At 39.6% G+C, this 18,865-nt stretch overlaps 3 protein-coding genes across 3 annotated transcripts; 2 read left to right on the top strand and 1 right to left on the bottom strand.

Annotated features, from left to right (window-relative positions):
- Window positions 1-602: 602 nt before the first annotated feature.
- Window positions 603-7,309, top strand: LOC108548183 (uncharacterized). The gene is made up of 6 exons (XM_017901003.1): window positions 603-608; window positions 2,820-3,512; window positions 4,818-5,085; window positions 5,335-5,436; window positions 6,530-6,783; window positions 6,845-7,309. Exons 1-6 carry the CDS (start codon window positions 603-605, stop codon window positions 7,307-7,309), a joined length of 1,788 nt encoding a protein of 595 aa, XP_017756492.1.
- Window positions 7,310-10,660: 3,351 nt separating this feature from the next.
- Window positions 10,661-15,562, top strand: LOC108548182 (putative uncharacterized protein DDB_G0271606). Its single transcript, XM_017901002.1, has 5 exons — window positions 10,661-10,666; window positions 13,058-13,272; window positions 13,348-13,691; window positions 13,785-14,270; window positions 14,577-15,562. Exons 1-5 carry the CDS (start codon window positions 10,661-10,663, stop codon window positions 15,560-15,562), a joined length of 2,037 nt encoding a protein of 678 aa, XP_017756491.1.
- Window positions 15,563-16,248: 686 nt separating this feature from the next.
- On the bottom strand, window positions 16,249-18,326 carry LOC108548186 (methionine aminopeptidase 1). Its single transcript, XM_017901007.1, has 6 exons — window positions 18,096-18,326; window positions 17,732-17,783; window positions 17,350-17,588; window positions 16,961-17,183; window positions 16,611-16,886; window positions 16,249-16,540 (listed from the first exon to the last, which is right to left on the bottom strand). The coding sequence occupies exons 1-6, from the start codon at window positions 18,198-18,200 to the stop codon at window positions 16,308-16,310; spliced, it is 1,128 nt and encodes a 375-aa protein (XP_017756496.1). The 5' UTR covers window positions 18,201-18,326; the 3' UTR covers window positions 16,249-16,307.
- Window positions 18,327-18,865: the final 539 nt, after the last annotated feature.

Here is an 18,865-nt window from a genome sequence, read left to right as displayed (position 1 = left end):
TGGCAATTTTCCAAAATGCTCGTCAAAATCGTGGTTGAAATAAATGAAAATCAGGAGCAGTGACGAAGAATGATTTTGAATAAGGTTATTGCAATATTTTTTAATTTTCTGAATGTTACAATTTTTAATTCAATTATTACTTTAATTATTGTAATTTTATATGATAATTATATAAATGTTCTTTTAATTATTGTAACATTTTTAAAAATGAATTTAAATAGATATCGCTTAATGTAGTACTATTGTAATATATAACGTTTATACAGATTTTAGAAGATAGAACATTCTCTACAGTGTGACATTAAGAGAATTTAATTTACATCCAGGAAGTAAAAATTCCAATATAAACCAATTTCACCAGACACAGGTCGACGATCTCCTAGATCTTTTCTTATTTCTCCTTTCTTTTCCAATCGAAGAACGAAAAAGTAAAGATCACTTCCGAATTTTGGCGAAAAAAAACATCCACGAGTGGACAACGCTCTCTCGTAAAGCTAAAAAGGTGGGAGTCGGTATAAAGAGAGGAAATACTCGATGGCGATGGCCAGTGAGTTTAGTGAGAGTGCCGTGATCCTTTTACCGATCTACCGTGAAAGTCAACCATGAAGGTATGCGTTTCAAGATCAACATCGTAGAGAATTCCCTACGGTTTATCTGTGAAGTGACGTTCTTCCTATCGAAATCTCATTTCTCACGTTTGAATCATCGATTTTGAGGTCCACCTATACATAAATCACGGTTCGAGGTTCTTCTTCTTATCAAGGTCAATGACGATCCAGCACGAGATTCAATAAGGAACCATCTATAAGTCGATCCTATTGCAGATCGCTTCCTGTGGCACGATAGAGAGTAAACGTGTCGCGGTTGACACCCACGTGAAAGTAAAACACATTCTTCCATTGAATACTCTGGTGGGTGCTTATTTTCTCGAGATTTACTCGCGATGATAGAGAAAATCGCGCATTGTCTACCCTTCGAATTCCACGTTGCTTAGAAGGTAAAAGTGCAAGAAAAACGAGACGAGTATCACCATTAACCAGTGGTCGTTTACTCCTCACGAAGTCTGTGTTATGTTCATTTGTTTATTCGGTAGTTAAATTGACTTCTTTAATCAAGCATTTTCTCTACAGTAAAACTTTCAAATTTTTGTTTATTCTATCTTCTCTTCAAATATGCTGCTTTCCAATACCACACATCCTTAAAGTCCTGCATTATAAACGTTTCCATACATTTCTATACACCGATAAACAAAACGTTGTCCGACGTGTAAGAAACAAGTATAAAATAATTACACTCTCGCAAGTTTCCCAGTAAAGATAAGAAAAATGCTGTGAAAGTTGCCGCCGATTATGAGATGAAATGAAACACAAATCGAGTGGTCCATTTATCGGGTCGGAGTACGAAGAAAGTCGATTGAATAGACGCTGAACAACCATGACGTGATATCAATTTCGATCGATAACTAGAAGTTGATTTTCGTGTTACGCTGAACTCTCGACTGGACGGGTGCTTTCTTTCGAAAGGATCCGGCATCGAGCTGACGTTTCTAGGATATACCGGTCCCTAGACGTTTTTTAGAAATCGCGGTGAACGCGACGCGTTTGTACGAACCGAGGAGGAGCTTATGGTAACTGGGTCGAACGTTGACACCACCAAGCACAAGAGCAAGGACGCTTTGATCACTTTCGTCCGGCCGAGAAAATCTACATTCCCTTTGTGCGGTTAACCCTAAACATGGAAGAGATTAAATCTCGAGGTTCTACATATTCCTCGTTTTCGAACGAAACATTGCAGTCGTACAAGTACTAGCTATGAATTTTTAACGCGTGTTCAGTATAAAATTCTTCGCGATAACAGTTTTTGAATTAACATTTCCATCGTATATGGTGAAATCCGTGATACGTTAATTACGCGAATAAAGCGATCATATAGATGCATACATAAATTTCGATGGCTTAATCTAAAGGAACATTGCAGTCTACTTGGAACATTTTTTTATTCTGGTTTGCAGTTAAAGGATGTGCTCGCGTGAAAATGTAGATCATTCCAGATTTCTATTTAATCCCCGCAACGAATGCGGAGTTTATTTCATTTGCGATTCGTTATCGTAGAAAGTTACCTCGTAATTCGTAAATCACACACTTTTCAAATAATTATCATTTTTACATTCGCGTTTTATTTTAATAATCTCATTCTTTTACCTAAGATATAAAGGAATGTCCCAGAAGATAAATTCGGAAGATAAATTCAGAAATCATAGCATAAAAAACAATTACCGTCAAACTTCAAACGAAGAACGATAAAAATTCGAAAAACGTTAAGCCCGGCGTCGAATTTTTATTCACAGAGACAGTAGATCGACTTTCAAACTACGATGTGTTTCATCTTTTTTTAGCAACACTCGTCGATTACTTTGTTTCTTTTTCTCTCGATACGGCTTGTAAAACCGGCAATTCTGTCAGGATCGTTATTCGTCGTGGCAGTCGCACACACATATACGTCTTCTAAAGCAGAACCCTATGCCGCGCGTCCTTATATGACTTTCGCAAAGAATCGCTCCACTTGCTGCATTCACGTTCCTGTACCCCATGCTTCACTGATTAGTAAATTTACTCACACATGACGCCATTTTCTTATCGAAAATCGATTCTAGACGAAACATCTAAAATATAACCTTAACCTTAATTCCACGAGATTACATCAATAACTATAAACAGACATTACAACCTACCCAACCTTCCATGCGTTCCAAGTATCCTCTAACATTGAAATTTATGTCATAAAGACAACAACGTGAACTACGTGTCAATTCGTTTCAGCTACTGCCACTGCTCACGCTTTCCTGCTGTTCGATTGTCGTTCTATCGAAGACTACGGAAACGAACGATCAAGCGTTACGCGCACGTGCATCGGCGCAACTCGAGAGACTAGCGCCCTACCGACGAATTGCGTCGATTCAAGGAACATCCGATGAGCAGTTGCAATTGCTCGAGAATGCGGCGAAGGACTCAGAAATTATGAAACTCAGTGATCAACAGGTCTACGAGATCTATCACCTTCTTCCGGAGAATCTGCAGATGGATATCGTGAACCAGGTCGGCGGGAATCGCGCGATGATCGAGATGCTAGCGAATCAGAAATACGCGGCGTTGATGAAGGACAGAATAAAGAGATCAGGATCGAAACGCGAGATATACAATCAAGATGGGTACGAGTCGCCACCTAGCGGGTATCCGTCGCAAGAATACGAGGGTTATCCACCTGAACCGTACGGAGAGCATTACGGAGAACATCAGCCGTCTGGATCCGATTCTGCGTCGATTTTGAAGGGATCGGGCAGTTTGATCGGTGGCATAGCCAAGGGTATAATCGGTGGCCTCGTCAGTGCATCGGGCAGCGCATCGAAAGGCTCCTCGTCGATCTCGGCGTCGAGTTCCCAGTCGAGTGTCCAGTCGAGCTCGTCTTCGAGTACCTCCGATAAGCCAAAGCCGGAATATGGACACGTTTATTCGGTAACTATGTAGCCATTTGCGTTTGCCGTTGCAAGTACGTGAGAGTCGGGTTCGATCAAGACGTTGCGATCTAGGAAATTTTTTCTAGAGAATATCGGACGGTAATTGGTATCTCTCGGCATAACGGGCGAATTTCGCGCTCTTTTATAAAACATTTCAAGCGTATTATTTGCTGGCGGAAGTTCATATGCGAGTTTATATGCTAGCTGAAACAGGAATGCTGGTATTTGGAAACGAGATTAAAACCTTCGTTTTATACTAAATTTTACGTAATTCGCAACGGGTGAAAGTGATTCCATCTGTGTAGAAAGTTCATTTGCATTTTAACGTGATAACGAATTAGTTTTATTAAGAAAGAAAAAGAACACGAGAGATAGAATGGGTTAGTTCTTTTTTGAAATCGTAGAGATCCAGACGTCAAGTTTGTCCAGTCTTTCGAACGAACCCGTCAGCTACAATCAAAACCGCACCTATTTTTAGCGAACACGAGTTAGAATATAATAATCAGCGTAGAAACCTACTACAAACGACTATATCGATACATTAATTGCACTAAAGAAAACGATTATGTGGGACATCGAGGTTGCAATCAAGGAGGGAAATCTTAGCTGGTTCTAGCCTTCGCACTACCCTAATCGAATCGTACGATATTTCCAACAAGAATTTCACGATGGAAATGTGAAACGTCGATGGCAGGTTGTCGTCTATTCTCGGGAAACCATTTCGCTATTTCTTTTCGCCAAAACGTACTCTTTCTTAGAGTACGCGTCGAGAGCCGCGAAACTTAGTCTTCCAAAGGAAAGGTTAGAGACTTGGTTCAAACCAAGCGAATCAATTCGATAATACCGATTCGCCGATATAGCATATAAGCAGCATATAGAAATTTGTAACTTCCATCGTGAAATTACGATGCCGAGGTAATCGATCGAGTGAAACAGGTCGACCGTGATATGTCATCACCGATTATTAGAACCTGTCATAATTCGAGCTTTAATTGGCGCAAAAGGCAACGACGAAGAAAGTTATCGAATTGTAACACAAAGTATTCCAAGGACATCTTTTTTTCTACAGATTAATTGAAATGCTATTGAGATTAATTCGAATGCCAGCTGTGTGTAAAGGGGTGGCAAAGATAGAGGTTCACGTTAGCGTAGTACAAGTAGCTGTTGCGTTAGTATAGAAGCTTTCTTATATTAATCCCAGCTGTATCGTGCAATAATATAATGCTGAATAAAGTAAAGATTAAATCCCATCTCGATTAATTTGCGTACACGTGCCTTTGTTAATGAAGTTTTTTTATGATAGTACAGTGATAAGGCGTTCGACGTATGGGACTTCAAAAAGGCGATCATTAGCACGTTAATGCAAGCCGTGAAAGCCATAAGTGGCGGCGTGATTGCTTTGAAAGGTCAGCTACTGAAAGGAAGCGGTTACCTTGTTGCGACGAAAGGCAAAATTATTACTAAAACCGGGGATGCAATCACGACATTGGGTCGCAATATCGCTAAGAGTGCTGTGCACCCTTATCCGGCACCATCTCATCCTGGTCACTTGTACGATTATCCTCCGGAGGGTGGTAAGTCCATTCTTCGATTTAATTTTCAAAATACATCTAAAAGAGCAAAATAACGAACGTTAATTATATTCCAAAACAACGTAGAAAAATCTTATCTTGAGAGAAAAATATAAAACGATAACAGATTACTTCGCGGAATAAAGGAAAAAAATCTACGAACCGGTTTAATATCGGGAATTCGTTTAAATTCTAATTTCGATTACCTCGAAGATAAATGGAAATTAAAATGGCAACGAAACGAAACAGGTCACGAAGAAAGTTACGACGGACCACCGCCCAATATCGAGGAATACGGCGAGCCCCACGAGGAGTATCAGGGAAACTCGAATTACGAGTCGTCCTCGGATGGTAAGGCTCTTCAACGTAAACAACCATCGTTAAAACACATTATTAACACCTGTGCACCGATACTAATACCTTTTGCTTTTGTAGTGGCTTCTTTAGTGGCACGATTCATAGAAAGGGAATCCCACCGTGACCATTAACTCGTTAACACGGGATGCATGCGAATTAAACATACTCGTATCTTTGTTTAGAACGCGTGAGACGCCAGACATGCGTACATGTCTTTTCTTTATGAAAAAGTAACTCGGTGAGAGTAGAATCACGATGGCGACTGCTCCGCGTTTTGAAATAAAGAAAGTACTAGCGATTTTCGCTTTCAAACGAGATCCTAATCTCCGGAACTTTCCTCCGTCTATATGGAAACGAGCAAAGCGGTTGAGAGAGACGGGTTGCGGAAGAATTCCCAGGAATGGCACCTTGAAGTCTGCAGCGATCATTATATTCGGTAGTTTGAACTTCGTCCCGTCTGTGTGAATTTTCCCTCGTTTGCGATGCTGTCGCTTCTTCGTTAAATTTCACGTTCCGATGAATACGCTCTTTCTCCGAGGCTTCACCAATTATTCTCTTCCGTGAGAATGATCCTCACCCTCGTCTTTTTCTCTCCGCTGATCTTCAAAATCCAAAGATAGTCCACTTTCGCTCGCGCCTGATCCTTTCGATGGATCAAGGTTCTTACGCAATGTGCTTTCTCCGAGGATTCGTTCGAGGGTCTTTGTAAAATGGGTTTGTTAGTTCGTATTAACGAATTTGTATTAACTGGCATGTATATAGGCATTGGCTGATTACTCTGAATGTTTAATACGTCGATGGATCAAGAACTAATAGCAAAGAAGAGAAGTTCGTGGATTGGAAGGTATTCATACTAATATACTCAAACTGTAAATACAATGGGTACGATCTTAAGATATTAAGCGAATTAATTTTTCGTTTCATGAACTGGGTTCGCGTAAAGAAAGAATGTTTGCAAGAGCGAAAACGAATGTTTATTAATTCGTGCGAAAGGAACACTCATTAACACTTAAAATTAGCGATTAAAATCATTTTATGAAACGAAGGATTAATATTGAGACGCGACTGACAGACGTTACGTTTATAGTCGGTGACCAGGCGGGCCTTCTGATCGTGAAAGCGACGAAACCGAACAGTAACGATCACCATAGCGTGAATTCGGACACCCAGAAACCTGCTGTAACGAAACCGGGAGACAATTACTACGGCCCGCCACCGGAACTACCCAGCAAAGATGTGGAAACCACCGTGGTAGGGCACATAAACGTCTATCAAAATGTTAATCAAGATGATCAAAACGTGAAGTACAATCGCCCACTGCCAACCTGTTCAGCATCATTCGCTTAACGACATCATTAAGAATCACAACTATCCGGTCTACCGTCCTCTTACGTTTGATCAGTCACCGAATCATCACAGTCCGCTGTCCATTCAACAGAGTATCGAGTATCCACCGATACACCATCAATACGCTTCTCCTATTAAAGAAACATTGGATTTTCCAAACGAAGATACATCTAGCAACGATCTGTCCGTATACTCGAGTTTTTCGATCGACACAGACCCCAAGATAGAGTCGATTAAAATATCCGGAATAAAAGTCGGAGGTGACCTCGAGTTGCCCAAGTTCCAATCGCAGGAGAACATTCATAATGTTCCCTTGCTCGCAAACTCTTATCCCATGTTGGAAGAACCACTAAAAATACCATTGTTGAATCCATACTCGAGACCATATTGGCAGAATCAGGCATTACTTCAGCCATTCACTAATTTCAATCTGCACGGTTTGTACCGAAGAAGAAGTAGCGTACCGAGAAGAAGATCCGTCAACGAGGTCGCGCAACGTATGAGACTGCGTCGAGGGTAGATCGAAAGACTGGCTACAGGTAACTGGAATCACGATTAGACGTGAATATTTGTTTTCTTGGTCGCGTGACACACGAAGGTATCGATGTTAATAGTACATGCGGTCGAACAAAATATGCGGATTCTTCAACTTTGTAATGGTATACAGTAGATGCCGTACGTCTGTGGTTATTCATGATAGGTCCTATGCTTTCTATGTCGTTCAACTTATTGACCTGTGATCCAGGTTGAGTAGAGTTGAATGTCGCGATTTTAGATCTTGATAGTCTTGGTTCTTACGATTGTCACGATTATTGAAATTTCCTGTTATTCATGGCTCAGTATGTTTATAGGCATATATGCGGCAAAGATTTGATCATTGTCATGTGCATGGTACCCCAGGTACTTGATATTGATCTGCACGCATCTTGCATCGCTTATATTATGCCACATATCATCTGACTTGTTCATTATGTAAGCTTACGTCTACTTATTTTTGCTTTTTCATGCAAATTTATTTCATCTGCCAATATCTTGGATCAAAGCTTCTCAAACTGGTATCCATAAAGCTCGTTATTTATCTTCTATAAATATTTTCTGTTACAGTGATCTATACGTACGCGTACCATCCATTTGTAAGTAGATTCCAACGACAATCCAGATACTAAATGGAGCACACGTTTTTCGTTTGAGATGCAAAACTGTAGTGACTGCAAGAGAATTTAGTGGATGTGTTGTATTGTTATGCGAAATTCGTGAAATTTTTGACAAAGACCAGTCTGTGTATGCGATGAAAATGTAAACTAAGGACAATTTACCTATAAACGTATACTTATGCATATGTGTGAACGTATTCGTCCATGTTTCAGCTTTCGCTTTGTTACAAAGCCAAGAAATTTCATAGATGTATTCAATGGAAGCCATTTATGGACGAATCTCTTTGGAATTATCCTGGAAAAGAAAGCAGTTCAGCATGCAAATTAAAAAGCGACGAGTGTCAAACAGTTATGGGCACGAGTCAAGTTGACATGGAGGATACTTATTGTAGTTGATTTTGTGATACGTGTTGAATTAGTAACGAGTTGTACATTTTTCTTCTTTTCTGTTTCAGTATGATCGCGCGATCTGTTGATACCATATTGACATTTCGTTCAATTTTGTCAGCAATTGAAACGAAAAATGATCGATTATTATTAAGGAGAAGGTGAATGTCGTGCATGAAAGTGTATAAAGATTCGTTACGCGTATGAATGTAAATGAAGCTCGAGAAACGTCGATGCCGATTTTTATGCAACGAAGGAGGCCATAACAAATCGAGTAACTACTTTATTCTTCTCTCCCTTTTCTCTAATTGCAATCTGTTATCATAGATGGTAATATTTGTAATATTTCTAACTCGATCTTATTTGTTTTAATCAGTCTATCCGAGCGTGCGTGATGTCTTGCGAGTGAAACGATTAATGAATCTGATATTGTTTGTTTCCAAGTTTGAATAAATCTTTCTGTTTATCGTTATCGTGACCTATTACTGCTACCGTAACAAATGTATATTTACCTTAATACAGATTTTACGTGTTCAGTTTCGATCACGGTTCGTAATTAATATTTAAATAATTAATCGATACGTACCGATATCGAAATCGAAGAGAAATTATTCTATTCCCATTTCGACCAACGCAAACGATTGCATCGAATATGACGAGCAATGAACGATGTTCACGAAATAAAGCGACTGGAGCAACATCCAGCCTCGATCTCCTTTCATCGAGCCTTTCATAGAGGACAATGAACCTTTGATCCTAAATATCACTCGGTGCTTCCAAATATACACCTGAAAGGTGGCAAAAGAATTTATCGGTCAGACACACATTTGACGGTATATTCATATTTTCGAATGTTCACTTTACTCGACTATAGATTAATTTTCAACGTCAAAGTATATCTGTTGCTCTGTAAACCAAGCTACGACTTTACGAATCGAGATGAAGGGACGAACGAAATGGGATCGTGGTGTTAAAAGGAAAGAGTATAAAAACTCACGGATTTATGTGATTGGTTCGAGGATAGAATTCGTTATTGTCAGAGATACGCAGAGAGGTCAGAAGCGTGATGAGAAAATTTCCATTCGGTTGCGAAAGATTGAATGGCACGGTCACATAATTTTAGTCATAAACTCACGTAGCACCGACGAATATACTGGGTCACTGGATCACACACGTTGGTCCGTGCGTATCCACGCACACAGGTGTATCCTCACGAGGGAACCCAGTAGCAGGATATGGAGAGAAACGGCGTTTGACCGGTCTTCGATCGTTCTGTCCATCTGTCGACTCGCTGAGGGCCCTTGATACAATCGCAATTCGACTTTCCTGTCGTCGAATTCCTCGTCCACTGATCCCAGCAGATTTACAAAAATACCATCCGTCGAAACGGCTAGTCTCCCCGTCTATAACGAACTTACGACACTCTCGAGGCGAATTCTCTCAAGACGAATGCCCGGAGAGGATCAGATCCAAATGAAATTCAGGTTTATTATAAATTGATTCCCATTAAAGCCGACTGGTATGAAATCGAGTCGAAACGAAGATTTTGTGTTGACTATCTCCTTCTTCCTCTTTCTAGAGACCGCTTCGTCGAAGTACCGTTTATCTGGCAGCCGTTCACTGCACATGACTTTGGCTCGGAAGAAACATCGGAGAAAGGCAACCACGATAAAGAAGAAAAAGAGGTACAGGTATCTTATATAAAAAATTTGAAGGCTCGAGAAAGAAGGAACCTCTTCGTTTATGAAAATTTGGAAGACACCACAAATTTTGGGAAAATAAGTAAAACGAAGAGCGCGTTAAATCGTATGGGAATTTTGACAAATTTTCGACAGATTTTACGAACGAATGGTAAAAATTTTCCCATACCAACAGGAAGAAGAAAAATTTACTCACGTGCTACGTTTGAACGCGATGGACAGCGGATTCTGTTGCACCGTGCAGAAGGTACAGCCGCAGAATTGGGAATTCCTTGTGAATTTCGTGGAACACACGACTTTTCCCAGTTACGTTCCGTATTTCGAAGCAGCTGTTATCCGTCAGGGTAAGGTAGGAGGCAGCGTTTCGGCCTTCGGTGATACGTTCGCCGGTTGTGAGTATAAATGAAGGACAATGACCTAATTGCGTGCAGAACACGCAGTGCTTCCTCAACGTCCAATCATCGCGCGCGTTAACTCGTGTTCGATTATTTGTGATTGTAACTTCCGGTACATTTCGTCGTCTTATTTCCCGTTTCTACCTTCCAGTGAAAACCTCAAGTTACGCCGGTGATAAGTCTGAAAATTGTCGTTCGTTCAAAGCGGAAAACACACTCTCTGGGAGGTAAAACGATGAAGGTAAGAGCACTTGGAGTTTACAGAATGGCGATTATCTATCGGCCTTTCGACAAGTACTTCGTTTTCGAACAAACCTTCAATAATCTTCATAATAATCTTTAGCCAATAACACTTTGTGAAACGGCTTCAGACCGTTTGATGATCTCGTCGAAGATGGGACAGATTTCTTCGGTTGAAATTAAACGCAGTTGGTGCACTTTGTATAATTCAACATTTGGAAATTGTTTGGAAGTATATTCATCGTAATTCGAAATCATTGAAGATTGTTCTGTCGGTATTTGCGCGATTATTGCATGTACATTACGATTTCCTATCGATTTCTTTCGTGAAAACTGTCATTGAAAGGTTCCCTTCGAATTTAAGGGAAGATTCAAACGATTTACCATCGTTTGGAATCTTTCATAGGTTCATAAGGCAGGGTGTCATTGAATCTTCCACGGAAACTTTTCACGTACAATTTTAGCAATCTCATTTTACATGGTTGTTAAATTAGCTGGAACTGCACCCATTAGTATACAATTTTTGCTAATTTCACGAGCATTAGCGTTTTACGGTATCCTTCACATTGTACTATGGCGGATAAATATACAGATGTATAGTAGAAAAATCAAGTTAATAGGTCTGTCTACCCAGTGTAGGAACTAGTTCTGTTATATGACAAAAAAAGAATAGTCGGTCTATGTCTGATTATTATCATTACAGGAAATAGCTACACATTTGCGAGTTCATTTTCTCATCGATGAAACGCCTTTTCCCGTTTAAAAGAGAGGCATGAGAAATAAAAAATTACGAAAAGAACGAACACCGACACTAATATTTTACTAAATTAAATCCATACACGCGCACGCTACTCTTCTAAAGGGGAACCCGAGAAATAAGATCATTCGCTAACTGTAAATTTGTCATGAATTTTAATTAGAAAAATAATACGAAGAAACCGGCCTACTCGAAAAATACTAACATCGTTAATACGTTTAAAATATAAATTCTCGACTTGGCACGATTCCCTCGTGCAAGTGCCATCAATCACACGCAAAGTTTTCAATCATTCTTCAAAGTATTAAATTACTTTGCCCGATCTCATTTACCAAGCAACGTAATAAATCAAAACGACGAGCATTACGAATAAAAACTGAAAAACCCGTGGTCAGCGTCCGTTTCACGTCCAATCTTTTCCCATCATCGATGCACAGTGTGTGTCTGCCTGTGCGTGTGCGTTCGAGAGATGAAATTGTGGCCTCGAGAAACGCAAATCGGACGAAAACAAAGTGTAAGCATGGCGACGCAACAAGTTTTATCCACGGTCACCATTCCTCTAATCTATTTCTGCCGGACCATCATTTCCACGCTCGACTATTTTCTTTTCGACCTCGCTCATCTTCTTGCTTTGTACTACCCTCGCTTTTCCAACGCCGATGTGGCACACCGTCCCACTTTGCCAGCTAACAACTCGCGGCACTTCTCTCTTCGGTTTCATTGCCTGTGCCAGCGTTTCTCAAACGACGACACGATCGGTTAATGCCCGCAATAGGCGCCATTGTCACGGTCATTGTTACGGCCGTTCAAATCATCGGCCGACATAACAGGTTACGAATGGTGCTGAATACGGAAACGCTTCGTTTCGAATGTTTTACGATCAGCTTTATTGCCTCGTAATATCGTAACTGGATAATTGGCTTCCCTTTTCCTCTAATAATCGAGTGAACTTCTTCAGATTGCTTCGCTGCTTCTCTAATTGAACTTCATTTTGTTTCGACAGTTGAGAAGAATTGAAATTTAACTTGTTGCATCTTAATTATGACACTGATAGCCTTTTAATTCTTATTTCGAGTGTAAATTAATCTATAGTTTAAGTTGATATTCAAACACCGGCTTGCGTGATTTTAAGACATTTTTTGATCGATTATTTTAACGAGGAAATGAGAGAAATTTTAGGTACATTTTATCCAAAGAAGGTTTGAGAGTCACTGACTTATGTTACATCGCACGCATTTACTTTACACGTACCATAGCCGCGAAGAACGAAACTAAGTGCACGTGTTGATATGTGAATACCGTAAGACAGTTCTGGATTTCCGGTTTTGGCGTGTCCGCATTTCCGATCGTTATAAATGCCCCGTGTATTCTAAACTTGAGAAATAATTGCTTGCTACGTTACAAAATTTTTATAGCTATTCTTCTATGCCTGCTTGAATGTACTACGGGTAAAAATGAAATGAAATAACAAATTTCTCTCGTAAAAAATCCTTTAATCACAGTACAGAAGTGACACGTATCGTGAAAAGAGGACCCACTGTGCGTTTACGATTGCGACAATTGGTCGATTGCCAATTTTTGTTTCTCGTGAAAAATACGTAGACCGACCGACACGCTCTATTAACCAAATTTCAGACGACAAATTGGGTTTGCTGGCTGTTGGTCGTGTGTGTCTGCCTCGTCGAAGCTAGATACAAGATCAGAAGACCCCCGTTGCCACCACCGCAACCGCCGAAGCTCATTTACAAGAAGACATGGCCGATCGCTCATAGAATCTCGATGGGAAACACGGTGCACGTGAATGGAAATTTCCCGCCAAAGAGAATGGGCTATAAACCCCTGAATTACAGGTGAATCTCTGAATTCTCATCGTGGAACTGGTTTTACACCGACCCTGATCTTTCCCCGTTTATTCCTTGTCTCAGAATACGTCGACCACCGATGTTCAACGCGCCACCTACCATCTGGAAAAATCAAATCCCGATAAGAGCTCCTTTGAATAATCACGCGGTTCTGCCGCAACGACCACCCGTCAAGGAGTTCCATTCCGTGAACAAAATGCCGGAATATAGCCCAGAGTACAGACCGGAAGCCGCTGTTCTACCACCGACCCACAGGGGCGGCGTGGACGATGACAAAGGGCCGATTCATACGATTCCTGCGCCTAATCTGAGCCCCATGGATAAACCTTTCAATGGCGAAGTGAATACAGAAGATAGCTCTCAGCGTCAGCAGACAACCGATGCTACGTACAAACTTAATCCTCATGGTCAGTTGATTATCCCCGAGTTCAGGTTCTTAATGTCTGAATCTAACGTTTAGCGGATTTTCATGTTTCTTCCGTATTTTGTTTCGTTCGCAGGCTCGCTGTTATCGAACTTTGATCTAGCTACCATTAGTACGAGCTTGACGCCACAGAAGACCGTGACGAGTCCCACGCCAGTGCAACATCAATACGAAGTGACGGAAAGCAACGATATCGGGCAGAAAGACTATCAGACCGTTTTACCTACGTTCTTGCCTGCAGAGTTTGCGACGCTCTCGACACTGGTGAACCCTGATTTGCAAGCGAACGACGTCTTCTTGAACAATCGTCCAGCGTCGAATATAGGTCTGATCGGGACCAACATTCAGCTTGGACAGCCAAACCTGCCTATGCAAACAAATCTGCATAGCTCGCTGCACGTTGGTTTCCCTGGTATCGCTGGTCAGACGCCGTTCATCATAAATCAACAAATACCTGATCTACATGGCCATCCGGGACTCGCCAACCCTCCACTCTCGGCCACTCAGCCCTACGATCTCTTGAACAGCTTCCCTCAAAATATGCCGGAGCAGTATCAAGCAGGTGAGATTCATGCTCGCGATTCCTCCACTATAGTATCGTTCTTCTTTATGTCATCGATATTTTTTGCAATATCGGTTCAAGGTCTACCGAATTTTCTCCTCGTTCCTTTCTCATCGTTATCCAATAATCGACCAAATTAAGGTAAATATTTCAGTTTGGAGAAAGTACTCCGCCTTTCCCAGAACGTGATATAGAAACGTCTTCTGATAAGTTGCATACGCGTTAACGTTTATCGATAGGGAACATCAAATTGACCGAACAGCGTCGTCAATGTAACGAGATGGATCGAATGGCTCTTGATTCCAGGTCAACAGCCACAACTTCAACAACACATTCTTCAGCAGCAACTCGGTCAATTCTTCCAGCCTACTGGCGTAACTGGTTTCTCGCAGCCTCAGATGCAATCGTTCAATTACGACGAGCAAGATAATAAGGAGCAACAACAGCAGCAGGTCTTGTTCAACCTGGATTACGTCGCTGGCAGGGTCAATACGAATTACAACGTGGGCCCGGAGACTCCTATGGACGACGAAGAAAGTGCTGATTTACAACCGAACGAGGATCTCGCGTATATCACCGATGGGAACGAGCAATTGGAGAATAACATCGAATACGAGGAAACCGGCAATCAAAAGAGTCAGACGACGTATTTCAATAAAGTAGCCAACAACGATGGAATATCCACGCAATTTTACACGACCCTGCCAAATCGTGAAGCAGCAGAAAAATTGGCAGCTCTAGCAGCTGCTGGAAATGTCAACAGTCAACTGATAGGGCAGTTGCGAAAGCAACAGCAGCAACAGCAACAGCAGCAACAGCAACAGCAGCAGCAGCAGCAGCAACCAGAGAGCGCACAAGGTGAAGAGATTATGCCACCTAATCATAAGAACGAAGAAATTAATGACGGTGGACGTAATGATCAGAAATATTATCAGGATCGAGCACAAAATCGACAGAAACAACGACAAAATCAACAACATGAACAACAGTTGCAACAGTACGAGGAACGGCAAAAAGAGTACGATAGGCAACAGCAACAGCAGCGACAGCGACAGAATGTTTATAGTAACAAAGGACCATTGAGAATTATGGTGCCAGATGAGAATGATTATAGCAATACCGAACCACAGAACGACCAGACGAAAGAAAATGCGGAAGTCGAATACGAGTACGAGAATGACGAAGCTGATGTCGGTAGTTCGCAATCTAATGCACCATTTGATGATAGAACGCCTTATGACGGGACAAATGTTGAATTTGGATCACGTTTGAATTCCAAGACTGGAGTATAAATTTTTATAATGGAATATTTTGTATATATCGTTGCACGCGATTATTTATTACAATCCTATTTACCGGTTAGCTTTATTCTTACGGGGATTTCTGTGTAACTTGACAATGAGTAGTACAATTTCTCTAAAGCGAGAAATATTATGTTATTTTTACAAGGTACGCCGACGAAATGTCTTTCTTGAGACAAAATTTGTTAAATTATTATTTTTATCAAATTTTCGTCGGTGATACATTGGAAAAAGACATGCAAAGGACAGTAATTTATTTAATATTATTTATTGCTAGGTAAGTTTGTCGATGTACTCGTACTTGATTGTAAAAAGATGGACAAAAGATTGACAGAATTGATTTACAAAATTCATTTGTTATTTCAATCATTGCGCATCACCAATTTGAATTACATTTATATTTACGTGTATATATATATATATATATATCATTGAGGTAATTTATTCATATGATACAGAAGCCATCATCTGGTTACAAACAAAAATCTACCAAAATTCATTATCTCGGTATTATTCATTATTACATTATCTTTCCATTTTTACAAAATTATCCAATAAAACAGTCTAACAGTAACAAATACCTTATAAGAAATACATAGATAGAATTTATAAAGCTTAATCTTGAAAAAAGAAATCTCGCATAAATGAAAACAAAGATATTTCAAGCAATATGGCGCTTACATATTCACAAAATTTGAAATTACATAAAATGACAATAATTTACAATGGAATATTACTATGATTTATCCATAAACCATGGCTTGCCGTCATTTGTGAGCCGTTTCGTAAGAATATCGCAGCCAGTTTCGGTAACTAATAACGTATGCTCAAATTGAGCCGACCATTGGCCATCCGCGGTAACCGCCGTCCAATTATCAGGCCAGGTTTCGTCTCTCCATGTACCTTGAGATATCATTGGTTCTATAGTGAAACAGTGTCCCGGCTTCATAACACCCACAGCTTTGTTTTCTAAAAGTAAAGAAAAGAAGTTAAGTCAAAATTATCGATATAACGTAACGATCAAAAGTAAAATATTTACTGGCATAGTGAGGTACAATTGGCGCAGTGTGGAATGAACGATGAATTCCATGACCGCAATAACTTCGTACTACACTATATCCATGGGCTTGGGCATGTTTCTGAATTATATTTCCAATTTCTCTATATTTTTCACCGGGTCGTACGATATTTATAGCTTTCATTAAACACTCATACGTAACTTCGACTAATTTTCTTACTTCAGGTTTTACATTACCGACTAGAAACGTTTCGCTTAAGTCACCATGAAAGTCATTATGATATACAGTTACATCAACTGAAAGAAACAAGAATTATAACATTTTCGTATTTATGTTTATGTTATACTCAAGAGGGTATGATATAAAGTACCATTGCAAATATCTCCATCTTCGAGTGGTCTAGTATCAGGAATACCATGGCAGATAACTTCATTAACAGAAGTGCAACAACTAGCTGGAAATTGATAATAATTCAACGGAGATGGATAACAGTCTCTTTCAATGCAAGCTTCATGGACAATTCTGTCTAACTCAGCTGTCGTAACACCTACGTCACAGGCACGTGCAGCCTCATCCAAAACTTCGCGTCCAAGCTACGAGAGTAATTCTGATTTATGTTTTTTCTTCAAAGAAAATAAAAATATACTCAAACAAAAAAGAAATTTAAAGTACTATATAAGACAGCTTTCTGTAAGTATAAATGTAAAGAAATTGAGAAAAACAAAAAATACATTTTAAGATGTTTAGCTACTGTTATACCTTGCAAGCAACTCGCATGCCTTCCTTTTCTTCATCATCCAGAACTTTTACTTGAGCTGAACCTGAAACCGACTGCTCGCTTATAGACCAACCATTAGGATGTGTAGCATAATCTGGGCATTTAATGTGTTCAGGTACTTTTCTGCGAGGTTCCCTCTTATGAGGATATAATTTTCCAGTGTAATGGTAAGAAGGCCAAGGATTATAATCATTGGTAGATTTGTCTCCACTTCCTCCCTCTAATAAGAATATTTTTACAAGGTATTTTATAAGTAAATATTTGAGGGCATATTTAATGAAATTTATAATTTGAGTTATACTTGTAGATTTATTTTTTGTTATTATAGGTATATTTTACGTAATTATCACCCGCTAAACTCACTCGCTAATTGATGAATGACTTTATGTGTCTTCCAGCTTCGTTTGAAACAATCCTGAAACAAAATGTGAACATACTTAAAATGTAGCAATAGGTAGAAGTATCGGAAAATACAAATGAAAACATTTCTGGTAATTTATATCATAAAATACATATTATTCTTAGGATCTACATAAATATTCAGACGTGTATAAAATTTACTAATAAAATCTAATAACAGTGCTACATCGTGATTAGTCTACAAATAAAATGAATACGACTCTAACTTAAAATTGAGATTGTTATTAATTAATGTCATACAATGTATATTTAAATGTCGGACATTTATTTCACGAGTTAACCTATGATTATATAGGATGTTGCTTACTTGAGTACAAAAATATGAACCCTGTATTCCAATTTTCAGGCAAGTCGGGCATTGAAGGCTGGCCATAGTTTTACAGCCTGGAGTTTCACACATACCCAGTGACATTTTTGTTTAAATTTTTCTTCGGAATATCCGTGCACGACGTGAGCCGACAAACGATGGACGAATGGGAAGAAGTAACTCGAGACGATCCTACGCTGTTTTACCGGTAGATTTACTCATTAGTTCGTCACGAACGACTAAACTTCGGATGCCATAAAATAGACGTCATATTTTCAAAGGACTCGTGACAAGTACGTATAAAATAAACTTATTACGCAAACCATTTTTATACCACATGTTTTTAAGGTTCTAGAAACACTTTTGTGATTTTAGTTTAATCATTATAGTCTTTTTCTACGTTAAGTCAGTAATATCGCATGCGACACTTTCAACAGCAGGTAAAACAAATTTAGCTTCATTTCTATATCGATAAGGTAGACAAAGTTTCCTATCTGATCTACATTTTATCTGTAACTTGGAAACTGAATTACCGATGCGGGTGAATAATTGCAACTAGATTGCAGTGCACTCTATATAATTTGCGAATTCAAATTTAAAACGCGTTTCGGTTCGGACGAAATCAATGTTACAATTATAAAGAACAGAACTAATTCGCGCATAAAATCGCATCGAAGATGTATTCTAGTGTCATATCTAAATCGTGAAGCGACCCTAAAGTCATACAAATTTGCTCGTTAAAATAGCCAACATCGTTAATTTCGCGTGTC

This window comes from Eufriesea mexicana, unplaced genomic scaffold (assembly GCF_001483705.2).
Source record: "Eufriesea mexicana isolate 0111107269 unplaced genomic scaffold, ASM148370v2 scaffold1437, whole genome shotgun sequence".
In the NCBI taxonomy this organism is placed as follows: domain Eukaryota; kingdom Metazoa; phylum Arthropoda; class Insecta; order Hymenoptera; family Apidae; genus Eufriesea; species Eufriesea mexicana.
The sequence above is the reverse complement of the archived record's forward strand: the minus strand, read 5'-3'. Positions and strand labels throughout refer to the sequence as shown.

What these genes read in the sequence shown, in the direction of transcription:
- LOC108548186 (XM_017901007.1), bottom strand. Translation starts at nt 18,200, where the DNA reads ATGTCACTGGGTATGTGTGAAACTCCAGGCTGTAAAACTATGGCCAGC. An exon ending in GTTCATATTTTTGTACTCAA is followed by an intron (nt 17,784 to 18,095) that starts GTAAGCAACATC and finishes ATTTTGTTTCAG; the next exon opens with GATTGTTTCAAACGAAGCTG. An exon ending in AATTGTACCTCACTATGCCA is followed by an intron (nt 16,541 to 16,610) that starts GTAAATATTTTA and finishes CTTTACTTTTAG; the next exon opens with AAAACAAAGCTGTGGGTGTT.
- LOC108548182 (XM_017901002.1), top strand. An exon ending in TATAAACCCCTGAATTACAG is followed by an intron (nt 13,273 to 13,347) that starts GTGAATCTCTGA and finishes TCCTTGTCTCAG; the next exon opens with AATACGTCGACCACCGATGT. An exon ending in GTACAAACTTAATCCTCATG is followed by an intron (nt 13,692 to 13,784) that starts GTCAGTTGATTA and finishes TTTCGTTCGCAG; the next exon opens with GCTCGCTGTTATCGAACTTT.
- LOC108548183 (XM_017901003.1), top strand. An exon ending in AATATGGACACGTTTATTCG is followed by an intron (nt 3,513 to 4,817) that starts GTAACTATGTAG and finishes TTTTTATGATAG; the next exon opens with TACAGTGATAAGGCGTTCGA. An exon ending in TTACGAGTCGTCCTCGGATG is followed by an intron (nt 5,437 to 6,529) that starts GTAAGGCTCTTC and finishes TTACGTTTATAG; the next exon opens with TCGGTGACCAGGCGGGCCTT.